This window comes from Rissa tridactyla, chromosome 16 (assembly GCF_028500815.1).
Source record: "Rissa tridactyla isolate bRisTri1 chromosome 16, bRisTri1.patW.cur.20221130, whole genome shotgun sequence".
Lineage (NCBI taxonomy): Eukaryota > Metazoa > Chordata > Aves > Charadriiformes > Laridae > Rissa > Rissa tridactyla.
The window spans coordinates 2364457-2379950 of NC_071481.1; the positions used below are offsets into that span (position 1 = coordinate 2364457).

Genomic DNA, 15494 nt, shown 5'->3' on the forward strand with positions numbered 1-15494 from the left:
ATAGACTTTTAAAAAAGTTACCTAGAAATAAGAGCAAAACCACAGAAGTATGCCAGAAGATGGACACATGGCAAAAATGAAAGTTTATCCAAAAAAGGTAAATTGTTGTTCATTTGAAAAAAAAGACATAACAGCCAGCTAGTTACCTTACTATCTCTTATTCAATGATGTTGATTCTTCTGGCTTTTATGGAATAAAATTCCATGGTATACAGTTTGCCCAGTGAGTGCACTGCTTTCAAAAACAACACCTGATTGACTGAAAAAAAGCCTTGCCCGAAACAATGCTGATTATTTAAAATAAAGGTTTCAAGACTAAAAAAATACTTTAAAAGAGGTACCGAGTTGAATTCAAACCCTTCTTAAAGGGTAATCAATCAGTAACCTGACACAGATTTCCCTGATGTAATAATTATTGTTACTCTGCATGACTAAGTATTGTTCTTTTTTAATAGTAAAGCTGCAGCATCAAATCCAAACAGCTTTGCAGATGACATGTAGTTTTGCCATTAAAAGGCCGCCATCTTTTAAAAATTACTTCATCATTAACAATAATTAATGAGTATCTGGCAATATTACAAAGATCAATACGTTTTGTAGGATTTATGACAGTAATTAAATATATAACTACGAAGCTTGCTGTTTGTGATGGCTCAGTTCCCAAAACACTCAAACCGATCTATTGAGAGCAAGATGACCTAGGACTCACTTAGAGGGACGTAACCCAGATTTACTTTCAAAAAAACCCGTAAGTTTTATCTGAATAGCATATGACATAACAATCTCTTTCCAATTAAAGTTACATGATCTAACATATTATTAATATACATATACAAAATTATTTCTGTTAGACCCCTGTTAGATCATCACCGAACTGCTCCTGATACACTGTTAAGAAACATACTGTCTCTCCTAGAAGAAAAAAAAAAATGTTCTGCTTTCTTTGTATAGGTAGACTGAGCCTAAAGAATTTGAGGGCTGAGAGACCCAATTCACCTATGTCCATTATTTATCAGAGATGAAAACTGAATTTGGTGAGCTAGCAGGACAGATAATGAAATCCCACTCTCCCTTGACTTTGACAAGACCTCTTTATCTGTAGAAAAATGTGAATTAAACGAAGGTGCAGTGGACCCACTTCTGTTCCTCTCTACGAAGAATATTCCCTGAACAGAAGACACAGGCACAGAAAAGCTGCAGCATTGAGGCCTATTAGTTCCTCTGTAGAGAAGACTGTTTCAAAAACTTGTTCAAAACAAACCAGAGAAAAGTCAGTAGGGAAAAGAAATATAGGTGGAATCAGGCACATAAAGAGGCTTCATTACAGTTTGCAGGAAAGGTTTTGTCCTTGGGAAAATATGATCCAGGTGATGCTGCCAAGGTCAGAGAGACCTCCAGGACAGAAACATGCTGAGAGAGAGTTTCTGATGAAGGTGGCGGCTGTCTGGGAGGCTGTACTTCTTTAAACACCTCATTTTCCAGGAGCTGAAAACTCCTTTCCATATATTCACATACTGGAAAACATTCCATTTGGAAAACACATGTTCCAGTCCCTCAAACCATTCTAATTGGTAACAATTAAAGATGACTTCCTTTTTCCCTTTGAAAAGGATTCTTCATTTGAAAAACTTAAGTTAAAAACTTAAAAGGTAAATCAGGAAAAATTATTGGACACAACCCAGCTTGCAAGTCTTTCAGTGGCTTCTCCACAAGAATATAAATGCTAAACTAAAATTAAATAAACAATAAATAAGATAGATAAAAGCCGTGAGTATTTTATTACAGCATTCCTGATAATTTCTGCTTCCAACTTTCCTATTCTATTTAGAAGCTTACAATGCTCTAACACCATTCAGAACCTGCAATTTAAAGTTGCTTGTCTCAAGCTATGTCGAAGCACCTAAGTGCAGGAATACTGGTAGTCCTTGCTGGTTTTAGAAGGATTTACTCCAACACCAGTGGTTTGCAGGATGGAGATTTCAGATTGTTGCCATCCTTGGAAGACACCTATCCGGCAATCCTGGGCAAGCCCAAAGATGTAATTTTATTACAATAATAAAATAAGCATCACTAGTATCTGAAACAATATAAGCAGCTACATTTAGCATCAATTAGCATCTCTTAAGTACACATTTCTTTCATCTTAAAAATGTATTTAACATTTTAAAGAGAAAAAATACGTAAGAGAAAGAACATGTTCCTTTGGAACCACCCCCCCTATTAATACGCTTATATACAAACTGTTCTCTGCATATTACAACTTCTTTTCTTCGGGCCAGTTAACACAATCTGATGTTGATTAATTTACTCATGGCTATATCCATGGCAAATGCCAGAAGTTACAAACGTAAGACTATAGTTTCACTGCAAGGAGCAGCTAGGCTGGAAAAACAGGACTCCTAAAGATGCAAAGGGAATACAGAAAGCTTTGACTGTGTTTAGCATTTTTTTTTTTCCCCTCTATTTCTGCTCCTCAAGTATGTCAGCATAACTCCCAAAGTGGCATGCAAGGGATCTTTCCAAAACTTCGCCCTGGCCAACCACTTGTACTTTTATATTAGATGTATTAGATGTTCATTACTACTTAGTATTTGGTGAGAAGGTGTTTGTGAATGTTGGTTTAGCTTAAAGGGCCCTTCACAAGAGTTTGTTAGTTGTCTAAAGATTTATTTTTTTTTTTTTGGTCTGCAAGACAAATTTCTTTTTGGTCAACTCCTTAGTCAGTCACCTCTGGGGATCATTCATTCTCCCTGTTCCAAAATACTCCCCAGTCCATGTACCTTCAGAACACTCTTCGTACAGCTTCTTTACTTCCTTTATCTCAGCTTTGTTTTTTCTGCAAGGAAAATGCTATTTCCTACGACTATAGCCATAGTCATAGCCAAAGTTAAGGGGTTGAAAGTTTGAGGACTGAAGAAATGGTACACTGCACACCTTCATATTTTAAAAATTGGTGACACACTTTGTAATGAACAAGCAATTATTCTTTAAGATAAATGACTAGATAATTCATGAAAACTTCTTAAAACTGTTGCACTCTACACTGCATGCCATTTAAGGAAGCTGGATAGAATGACTTTTATCTTCTGATTACAATACATGTGGCACTAGGCATTATAAAAGTGTAACAGTAAAGAGGTGCCTGTGAAAACAAAAAACTCCAAACCACAAACCCCCCCCAAACCCAAATTTCCCGGTGACATACATAAGCATGGGCATAAAAGTTCTCTGGATTTTCTTCATATTCCAATTGCAAAATAAGCAGCAAATAATCTACTTTGGATTGTGCACACAAGGACAAGAAGACCTAGTATTTCAAAGTAGAAAGGGTTTATTAAGTATTTTTCAAATTAAATCACTTACTTCATCAATATGTGCTAAGGGCTCATAAGTCTCATATAGATGAAAAATATTTCATATCCATGTAGGTTTTTAAATTATTATGAAGAACTATTATTACTGAGCAGCCCAACTCTTCTGCTATTTTGAAGAACAGAACTACAGTTTGTCCCTCTGAGAACTGACTCAGCCCTCCTCAGGAGAATTGGGGATTATAACCTATTCTGTTTTACCCTGCTACCATCCTCCTGCTCCTGGAGCCACACAGCCTGCACTTGGGAACACAGCGCTCAGCTGCTTCTCATTCATCTTCTCCCTTTGGATCTGGACCTGGAAACCCTGCCGCCTTCTCCGCACCGGACTGGCAAGGCTGCCCCACTAGAACCAGCTTTGCTGCAGTAGTCAACCCCTGCAAATCCTAATGCTTCCTTCCAAGAACTACCGACTATGTGATGGCAGTGGTTATGTTTGTTTTGTGAGAAGCAGTTAGTACAATGATCAAGATTTTCAAAACAAAATAATTTCAGATCTTTCTTACCGACTTGTTGTTTGAAAGCATGAATGTAAACCAACTAGGAATGGGTTACTGGATGCCTGTTCAAACACATGTTTCTCTGTCTGTACCCAATCAATATCCTGAAATAGAGTAATTGAACAATCAGAACTCCTGCTGGATAACCACTGTGGGTATTCCCAGAAAAGAAATTGCGAACATCTATGCTCCCTTATATATACCGGCATTGTTACATATGTTCTTCAGAAAGACAAAACCCCCTAAAATCTGGAAGTAGTTATAAAACATTTCAATTCAATTATATATTCAGAAGTTTCTTGACCATTTAGAAAGGTCCACACAAAAGTTAAGCCATTTAAAAATATCACACATCTGCAACATTTGATACACTGCTCATACTGCTTCAGAGAAATAAATTCAATTATCTTAGATAAACAATTCTAAGGCTGCTGAAGCAACTCATGCCAGTAACACAAGCAATGTGAATCTCCAGTCTCTAAAAGGTTCAAATAGACTGAACTTCATTTTCTCATCTGAAACTCAAAAGGAATTCAATGCAACTTCCAAAATCTGTTAGTTTGTCCAACCAAAATCATTCTTAAAAGTATTGCAGGCCACCTTGAATACTTCAACAGGGAGAAGTCCTGAATACCCGGTGCAATACCATAAAATAAAAATCTATCAAAATGTGAATGATACTAGCATAGTCTTGCAAAATTTAGATCCGTAACAACAAAACATTTAATCATTTTTCATACAACCACACAAAATTTAAACCTTACAGAAAACAGGGTTTAGCAGTAGATATTCACTCTTCACACAATACACTGATCATGGTCCACCCTGCAAACACCCGGTACCCTGCCAACAAACTAGAAATATAATTGTTCTAAAAATTTCTCCATTTTCAACAGATACTTCCAGCTTTCCAACCAATCTGGAGATACCAAAGACAGACACTGCGAAACCAGGCCTTCCTGCCAAGAATAGTTAGCGAAACTGAAGTCTCAGAGGAAATCAAGAAGTGTCACCATCAAATTAAATAAATCTGTTAGGTTTTGTGTTCAGGCACTCCTGAAAACATAACACCTTGGAAGGTTAAACCTGGGTCCAAACATGAGCCAAAAACCCAATTTTGAATAAAACACTAAACACGTCCACTTCTTTGCTCTTACCAAATGAGCTTCTTTAAAGAGTCGATAAACTCCTTCATTATTGCAGTTGTGTACTAGTACATTAGTATTATACTAGTGCACTACTGTTAACAAGATTAAGCTTAGAAAAATTTAATAACAGAAGCCCAGGTATTTGATTTGCTTCAATCTTATTTAGAAAAAAATATTTACTTCTCTCCCATATCAACCATTACCTGGAAAGTACTGATTTAAACATACTGATACTCGCTATGTAATTAATTTTCTTTCTCTATGAAACACTAGGTGAAATCTCCATTACTTCCAATATCTCATGCATTCACAGAATTCAGTGAATTTCCTATCAATTCGCAGAATTTCATTATAAAGCCTATCCTATAGAAAAGAAAAACCAGTTAGCTCAATCTTCTATGTAGTTATCTATGAGAGCCACTGTTCAAGATGGACTTTTCTCATCTACCTCCAATTCCCAGGAACAACTGCATAACTCATTAAATAATACTTTTATTTAGCTTCTACCCTCTCGGAAAAGCAAATGTTAAAAAGGGAACACTAAATAAAGCACACAACAGTCTAATCTTCAGTCTTAAAAAGAAACATCAAATAGATGAGCAAGCCAAAGTAATTTAGAAGAACTTTACAACTTTAGTCTCCTAATGCTAGCCTCTGGAATAATGACAAAAACAGCAGCCAGAGAAACGGATTGAAACACCAACACAAATAGTACTTAAAACAATGTGTGCTGGGTTTTTTCCAACATCCTACTTTCAAGAAATCCAGTCTTCCTAACAGCAGAAAATCAATATAACACCAGCAACTTAAAAATTGCGATATATTTGAAAAATTCACTGTCTTTTGTAAGAACAGCTATATAAGAAATTCCCTATATGGCAAGACTGATCATCCACCTCCTTTTTTATTTTGTGTTATTAATTCCACCCACAAGGATGACACAGCACTTCTTTACTCTTCAAATGTTGACGGTGTCATACCATAGGTACCCTGTCATACACACTGCCACTCATGGAGCGGCATGTCACACTGCAGGTTACAGTCGAGCCTGACAATGCTTGTTATCGCTCTGGCAGGTCTCACCGCGGGTTTATCAGGGCTGTGGTCTGACCACACACGTTCCAGTTACCCCAGCCCCTGTCCCATTACCTAACACAGCAGGTTCCAGTCTAATGGCAGTGTAGGTCGTGCAAATCTACCTGCCTTCCCTGCTGTGACTGGTTCATCACATTTATGAAAAAAATAGAATGGATATAAAATCTATACTTTAAGAAGTATGAATACTATAGGAAAAACACAAAGGGTTGCCTTTTTTTTCCCCCTCCTTCCTCCCCACCCCCCCCCACCTTATTTGAGATCCTATATTAAAAAAAAAATTCAACAGGATTTTGAAAATAATTGATAAATGCAACACTGATTTCTGTGGCAGATTTTTTTTTTTTTTACAAGCCAGTTAAACCATAATGACCTTAAATGGTAGTAGCATAATTTTTTTTTAAACCCATGGAAAAAAATATTCCAGAGGACTGTGTCACTCACACATAACCTCTATAATCGTGACTGTAAGATCACAGTTTCAGCTCCTGTTCTGAAGTAGGGACAATACTTTGCAGCTACATTCATTTGCTTTGGAAAATATCTTGGTTTTCTTTCAAAATTAAATGCCCAAATTCCACCCATTCCTTCACTTACAGATTAGCACAACCAGGTTGGAATATTTTTCACATGCATTCTACTAAGACTATTAATAATTGTTAATTGTTATTAAAATAAGGAACATTTCTCTCAGATTTAATCCTGGTGCTTCATGCAGACAGCTGATGACAAATGAGTTCAAAAGTCAGTAAAACTTCTATTACAGAAATGTTGTCTAAAACCTTAGTTGCTTTCTTAGTTGAATGTTTTTGTTAAGTTTTTACAATATGTAAAGAATACAATTAACACAGAATTTTACCTCATCATCATGGACCAATTCTTTTTTCACTACCTTCATAGCATAAATTTGATCATTCTTTTTTAACCGAACTAAAAGAACTTTGGCATAACTTCCACGTCCGATAACTCTGATTAAATCAAAGTCCTGTAGTCCAAGCCCCTGAGAAATCTTAATTCCATCCATTCCATCAATGACTGGTTTGATATCCTGTATAAAAAGAAACAAATGCTAGAAACAGATGACATTTTCGTAACAAGTAACTACTAAAGCAAAGAGGTCTTTAACCACTGGACAGAATTTGCTGAGTTTGCTTCCCATTGTCACTGGCACACAGATCTGAATGGCTGATTATAACACACTTGTTCAGAAGTATTTGGTTGCTATTGGTTTTGCTCTTACTAGTGTTATAGTAACACTAGTAACTTAACTAGTTACTTAACTACTTAAGTTACTGTGTTTTTCCAGGCAGTAGTTCATTCAATTAACCATTTAAATATTCCCTACTAGAAAACAGAGGGCAATGCCTTGAGAAATGAGGTTTCATTCAAATTCTTGAACCACAAGCCATGTACTAAGCGAAGAGCATCTTTCATGTTCTGACAGATACTGCAGTCCAAATTAATAAAGGGTATCTAAAAAGATGACAGAAAAGGAAACAATAATTTGCTAATGTATACACCTGTCTTTGTTTAGGCAGCAGCTGTCTGTATCAAGTTCACTACAGTTTTAATGAAAATGAATATTTCTAATAGGGAACATACGGAAGCAGATGCCAATTTCTCAAATGTGAAAATTTGCAGGAAATACTCCACTATGAAGAGTGTTATTTTAGAATTCATTATTTAAAAAGATAAAATTTATCTTGACTACTTGCTGGAATTACATGGGAACATGTGAGACTGAAGATCAAACAGGTGAACTAGACAAATGCAGCAGGTACTTTGACATTTCATTTTTACCAATATATACAATGCTTTGACATACTTCTGTGGCCTATTTTTATCTGACCTCATACTACACTTGTAGACAGATCAGCATTCTGCTGAACTATGGAAAGTACTTATATAAAGAATCTTGATCTAGGATTGACTGCTATTAGAAGAGATTGCTCTGAGCTTAAAGATTCTGGTCAAAGCTCCCAGAATGCCACTTCCTCTCTGTAGGATACTTTTAAATTATTTTTATTGCTCAAAAGCAAGGTGGGAAAATCAGAGCAGCATAATTCAGGACAGTTGAACAAAGAGCACCTCTCAAAATTTAAACACAAACAGTAGCTACCCAAGTACTAACCATAGCAGAAGTCAGCAATTCTACATAACAATTAAAATTCTCTGACGTGTTTTAAATTTATACCCTTCCTTGTCTGAATCTGAGACAAAAATCTAAAAACACGTGACCGAAAATAAGGCAGTCACTTACCCAAGAGCAGGAGCTACTCAAGTGTGAAATAATGGTAGTGACAAGTATTGTAGTGGAGGTAGAGGAAAAAAAGGTGCAGGCTTGTTAAAAGCGGGATATCAAACTAACTGCTAGTGGATGTAGAGTGCAGCCTATTTATTAAATATGCCAGAAGCATTTTTAAAAGAAATGTCTTGAAGCCCTTTAGAATTAGTGTATTGGGATTTCTCAAACTGCTTTAAGGGAGTAACATTCTTGGCATACAGAGACTGGGTCAGATTGTCTACTACAAAAGAGCTGAAAAAACACAGTTTAAGTGTATGTTATTCTACTTGTATTCCCACAGGAGCTGTCTATAAATTATTAGGTATTATTTATAGGAAACATCTCAGAGAGCCGGATAGTTAATGTATCATCAAACTGAACCAACTTTCATAATGATAGCCTGTGGAGGCAGCCTGAGGGTGATAAAGGGTACACATCCATTAGAGAGAGCAGACAAGACAATGTCAAAGCCACCATTTGTTGCAAGGACCAATAAAGTCAAACCCTCTGTTAAATCACTGTTGTTCCAACATGAATGGAAGGGAGGAAAAAAAGAAAAACTCTCACTTTATGATTGGGATGAAGAGAGCTGTATACAGAAGACTTCTGAAAAATCCAACAGAAGTGCTTGAAAAAAAAAATACCAGTTTTCAGAAAGAAAACCCAGACTTCTTTTTTTAAAAGGTAACTGAAAAAATATGACAAATAACTAGCTCTTTTATAAAGAGTTGTATGATTAAGAGTGTGTAAGTGTGAATTACAAAGATATTTGTAAAACATACCTCAGAGTCATCTTTAATGGTGTCATGTTTCCGGTTTGAAGGGATGTAGGGAACTGGAAAAGAATCAAACAAGTAGCATGGTTATCAAGGCCTTCATTAGAAATAATTTTAAAAATTGATAAATGGAAAGATGATTTAGCCGCTTAGGGTCAGCGGTTTGTTTTAAATACTACAGGACAGTTTATAAAGTTTTTCCACTTTATTCTTGTAATCCTGACAGTGCATCCTAAGGGCACTGCAGAAACAACTCTGAGACAGTAAGAAATTCATCAGTGAACCTTTGAGCCCAGAACAGAATCCGACAAGGCCAGAGCTGTTTTGGAGAATGGGTATGATAAGTGGGCCCATAACACAAGACAGGTCAAATCATCAAAAATATTAACCTAGAAAGAACACTCCAAATCACACAAAATTAAGAAATACTTAAAGTCTGAGGGTGTGCTGGTATTAGCATCATAGTTCAGACCCGAAGAGCAGGGGTTTTGTTTGTTTTAAAACGTAAATCTCTTGTTGCCAATTGCTCTGTGCTTAACTTGACATTCTGGAATGGTTTCAGAGCATATGAATTCAGGATGAAACCAAACCAGATGATATGCTTCAAAAGCACACACTTACTGTAACTGAGCCCCTAATGAGCATTTAGTCCATGGGACTACACTAGAGGTAATCCAAAGTAAGCTTTAAAAACCCCAAACAGGTAGAGTGGAAACCAGGCCTCCAAATGGGGAAACACATGAATTTCAACTTAAGAAGAAAGTACTTACTTCCATCAGTTTCTTCTGAAGGGAGGTCAACTTCATCATTTTTGTCGTCTAACTGAGGTTCTTGGGAAGGCATGACCGAATCCTTGTAAAAATAAGTTATATAGGAAAAAAACACCAGTTTATGCAGTCCCTTTTAAGTGAGCGTGTCTTGCAACGCAATGAGAACCTTACATTTATATCTTCCAGAATGTAAATGGGATTTTATAGAAAGTATTTCTAAATATTAAGATTTTATAATGCGTTATAAAACCAGCCTACCAAAAGCCTAAATGCTATGCCAACCGTTCCCTACCCCAGATGTTTAGCTGTCTTCTAAAAGTAAGATTACTATATTTTGTTGCAAAGTTCAAACTTTAATTGTATTTAAGACTTCTGATTCTGTTCCACATGGGAACTGCAACAAAGTAAGCACTGCAGCATGATGTTACACACTATTTAGTGCACTGGCATATTCCTTCCCTGTTTAAAAAAACATGAACTGTTACTCATTCTGCAAGAGTATTGCATAAATTGGTAAAGATCACAATACCAAATATTTTGTAGCACATTTGGACCCTGGTCTCATTCACAACTGATAATCATAGAATCATATGATTATGAGTTGTGAATAAGCAGCTAATGAGACATGTAGGACTACTCCAGCAGGTATGGCAACATGCATGAATAAATTGGCAAAGAATCTAGTAATGTCAAGGCAAGTCATACGCAATCCCAATAAAGGAAAATACTGGTTTGATTTAGAGACAACATTTAGATGCAACCACCATCAAGATACTGGCTATAGTCTGTGATGGTTATGGCGAAGGAATAAAAAAATTCAGGGATACAGATTAATGATTAAAGCCTGGGAAAGACGCTAGAGCTGCCACTGGAATATATACAAGGGGAATGGAGAGGATGAGAACAGTCCTGGAAAAACTGAAATGGCAAGAAGAACATGAAAGCAACAAGCCTTTTTGCAAGCAGTAGTGCAAAGACCACAGTAGTGCCTTAGTTCTTAAAGCATTCCCATATGCTAAAGGGAACAAACACTAAGACTGTCAATGACATCTCTTTATTTATCTGTAAAATACAATAGGTCTACTGGAGAAGTCAAACTCAAGCTTGCTCAAACTTAAGTCATATCACAAGTTTTCTTTTCTCACTTTGTCTCTACTGCTCACAATCCAAAGGCTTGTCCTCCATAGACATTTAAGAACCTGAAAACCCAATACCGCTGAGTATTATAAGCCTACAACCACGTGCAGTATTTAATTACTTCAGATGCACATCTAGAAACAGCGACACAGGACACAATGAAACGTCTTAGCTTTATACTATGCAAACTTACCATATGCTTTTTGCAGGTCAGTGGGACGAGTATATGACAACGCTTATGGACCAACAATTTGCAGTTGATACACTTGTAGCCTTGCCTTCCGAGCCCCCATATCCTTTCACTGCATTGGCCACAATACGCTCTCTAAAAGCCAAAATGCACATTATCAATTCAATTATCAGTTGCTTTCTTGTAGGTGAGTACTTAAGAATCCGAGAACCCACCCTACAAGAACCCATCCTAGTCACCTCCTAACAGATGGTCAATAATTCTTCTAGAATATCCACGGTTTCCTAATAACTGAAGGTTACACTTCACACTTCGAATTCAGTTAAATGCAGTCCTTTTTTAATGAATGTTAAGAAAACAACTATCTCAAGCATATGGGAGACATTACAGCCCAACATTAGCAAATCATTCGTAGAGAATAAGTTTATTCTGAATTTCAGGTTCTGACAGAGGTTACACAAACAAAACTGACAGGAATTTGTACTACACAATTACACATAAAAAGTACCCAAACTGACTGCTTTGGAGAAGAGTGGCACAAAAAGTTACAAAAGCCAAGTTAAAGTATGAAGAATGTTCTATATCTGCACCCATATACTTTAACAGTGGCAGAACATCAGCAGAAACTTTGCATAATTAAAACTCACCTATGAAGTCTGATATAAAACCTTTGTACATTGCACTATTTAATATCAAAAAATACAGCCTTTTTTAGACATGCAACAAAATGGCATCTGAATAACTTAAATCAAAACAAGGACAAATTAAGAAGCCAGGCATCCTACTGCTGACTTTAACAGGGCAGGTCTTTAAATAATTTTTCCAGTGTATGCGTGCTGCAGTCATTTTATCCACTTCAGCCCAAGTGCCAAGGAGCAATCTGAGATTCTTACATGCCAAGAAGTCACCCAGTCTCAGTTATCCCTCTACAGAGTGCACAGGTTGCCAACAGAAAACTTACTCATTATTCCCAATCTGCAAGTTTTCTCCAGTAATTAGTGTACCAGGCTGAGCCACTGCCCATCGTTGCGCAGGCAGCAAATGAAGCCCTGCACTCATCCCCCATTCCAGGCTTGGGCAGAACCCTGCACTGTCCCAAAGCCACGAAACACTGAAAGTCTGTTCCTCCCAGCAAACGGCAAGTTAGAGTGCGGTTATTCAGATCCTCAGACTAATGAATCACACACGGTGTCCTGCCCAAAAGCGTTAAGCTACTATAAATCCTTACCCATAGCATTTGAAAAAAAAAAAGAAAAAATTTTTTAGAATGATCAAAGAATGGATCATTTTTAAAAAATATTTTCTGCATGGAAAACAAAATAGGTAGAAAACAAAAATCAACTACATCCCATTCGTCTGTACAGCCAGTTCTCCTTGATCAGGAGAAACCCGAACTGCATTGCCCAGGAAAATAGACCCGAAAAACATACTGCCTAGTAAGACAGGAAGCCTTGGACATCTATAGCCACTTCTTCCAAAAATTCCTGGTCCATCAGACTTTCTTCAGTCTGATTAACACTAAAGAAAATGTCTTTGGCCCTAAAAGTGACATACAAGAAAATAATCTTGTTTACTTCAGACAGATGCAGGAAAGCAAGGAAAAGAAAAAAAAAAAAGGACATAGGTAGGGGCAGCTCCCAAATGCCTTCAGTAATACAGGTATCCCTCTCATACCTCTCCAAAACACACACAGCAATAACAAAAAGGTAGCCTTTACATTATGTTCAACAAGATTAAAGTTTAGATTCTTGCCTATGTTCACTTACTTGAAGTTTTAAAAGGTTATTTTGAAAAAAGAATTAATTGACAAGGTAATACTCCAGACTTAAGACTTCAGTCAACATTAAAATTTGGTACTTAATTCAGTAATACATATAGGACCATAATGTATTATTAGTTTATACATTTTAATGTCACATTTTACAGTTCATGTCACCTTCATTACCAACTTCAGCTAGATACGGTTTGTGTTCTGGCTGTATGTAATTTCATTTGTATGCAGTTATAACAAAGTAGCCTCGTTTAGAATTGCTGACAAGTGGCCACGCTAATGAGGTTTCAAAGTCTTTACGTGTGAATTTACTATTTGCCTAATTTCCATTAAAACAGCATTATCTGTAACATTATGGATTATTAATGTGGCAGGTATGCATTCACAATGTTTCAAAGACATATTTTAACTATGTAGCAAATAAGCACAAGTATATCTTTCATGCTATAAATTAAAAAAATTGAGTTGGTACACCACATTATACAAATGCATGTTATAATTCAGATATACGGCTTATTTTTCACACATCTAGTGATAAGATACTGAGTTTTATGGGGCTTTTCCTTCTTTCAATGCAGTTCTGGGGTGGGGAGCATTAAAAAAAAATATGCTGATTTCATTTAAAAAAGAAAGTTACTGCTGAATGCAGAAGTTGCCTCGCCTCACTGTACTCAGTTTTGTATGGAATTCCCCAAAGCGCACACTACATTTGAATATATGCTGCAATACTTCGGCATAATGGGATAAGTGAAGGAGGTGTCTCAGCCTTAAAGCTACATTCACTTGCTTATGTGGATTAACTCAGATTCTTAATCAGTTGTATTTTAGCTCAATGAACCAGGGTGGCTTTTTTTTCTTTAGTATGTTTATGTAATACCTCAGATCCAAAACAGTTAAAGCTAACAGCAAGAGCTCTAGTCTTTAAGAATCACAAAACATACTGAAGGTAAAAGATTACACTAACAAGCAATCAAAGTCACATCAAGAATGAGGAGGAGAAAAGCTGATCTAAATATGCATCAGTTTAAACAATCACTAAACCAGGTTTTTTTTAGAGGCTTCAGAAATAGGTAATCGCCACCAATCGTATATTATTAACTCTACCTCAGATTTGAAGATTTTCAATTTTTTCTGATTGTTACAACCTGAATAACACTGCACAGACTGAGAAGTCACATGAATAAGCATCTTGCTTTTCCTTTCTTTTCAACGCTCAAATACAGAAAAAGCACAGACTGAGAAAACAATCACCACAGGACATTACCAAAACCCAACATTTTAAGCAACAGTACTCACTCTGTTAAAACGTTTGGCTTGAAACAAATGCCCATTCACTCGGTACAGCTTCCTCCATCTTCTGGCTCCACGTCGGTAGATTGATTCTAAGAAAGAAATTAAAAAGGTGTAAGGAAGCAGCATGGTAGCACAGCGATACCAGACACATTAAGTTAAGCAAGTCGTGACTTAAAACAATCTTGCTTTTCTAAATATCAACGCACAGCTAAAATCCCTGATTTTTTTTTTTTTTAAGGCAGCAGTAAATGACAGCTCCTGCAGGATGTGCTTTTCACCACTGCCTCTCCCTTTTCTCCGTCCCTGTCTCCTTCCTCACATGATGATAATCTTGTTACAGCTTCTCAGCTGCTCAAACCCAGGTGAGAGGGGCAGATAACTGTTAAAGAAACAGCTTCCTCTGTAAAGCGACCATGCTGATCTCACCATGTCACCTTCATGTGTAAACATGTAACAGATGTTTGGTGCTAGTAATGCTTTAGATATGCAATACTAAAGATTTTACAAGTCTTGAGAGTTACATTATTTGATCTCATTTTTATCTTGGCATTAAACATTACCAATAATATTAATAATAAACAATACCAATAACATTACCAAGAAATATTAAACAATATTTCTTCTGTTATGGAAACAGTTCAAGTGCAGGTCTGCAATTACTTCTAATCTATTTTAAACGTAATAAGCAATCATTTAACCTGTTTAAGGCAGACTTTCCAAGGTGCAACACATGACAGTACCTAGCAGCTACTCCAGGTTAGTTTTGTTGTCACTTTTCACATACACAAATGCAGTTTCTGTGTGACTGGCTAATTAGAGAATTTCATATTTAATATTAAGTGTTGAAAAATGTGTTGTGCAATACCGGACTGTTTAGAGCAGCTCACAGCTGTAATGGTGACACAGCCAACCCTACACAACAGGGTCTATCACATTGCTTTATTTCTCTCTCTTCGAAAAGGTGCAACTTCTCCATAAGAATCTCAATCTGATGGAGAACAGGGGAGGAGGGTTGTGCTGTTTGGGGTTTTTTTTTTTTTTTGCTTTTAAACTGAGAGTCCAATATTACATTAGCTGTTCAAGCTGTCCTTTAATCAGTTTAATACAAGTGAAACTATCTATAACAGCCAATATTGTATGTAGAAAAGTATGTAATGTTA

The 15494-nt window shown here is 36.5% G+C and overlaps 1 protein-coding gene across 2 annotated transcripts in view; it reads right to left on the minus strand.

Moving 5' to 3' along the window:
- The window catches only part of PRKCZ (protein kinase C zeta), a 55243-nt gene that overhangs the window by 18199 nt on the left and 21550 nt on the right, over window positions 1–15494 (minus strand). For both annotated transcript variants that reach the window (XM_054222176.1, XM_054222175.1), the window contains exons 6-11: window positions 14338–14423; window positions 11274–11405; window positions 9944–10025; window positions 9180–9232; window positions 6973–7161; window positions 3877–3974 (exon numbers count right to left, since the gene is read on the minus strand). In XM_054222176.1, the coding sequence (XP_054078151.1) occupies window positions 3877–3974; window positions 6973–7161; window positions 9180–9232; window positions 9944–10025; window positions 11274–11405; window positions 14338–14423 (640 nt within the window). The remainder of the gene's footprint in view (window positions 1–3876; window positions 3975–6972; window positions 7162–9179; window positions 9233–9943; window positions 10026–11273; window positions 11406–14337; window positions 14424–15494) is intronic.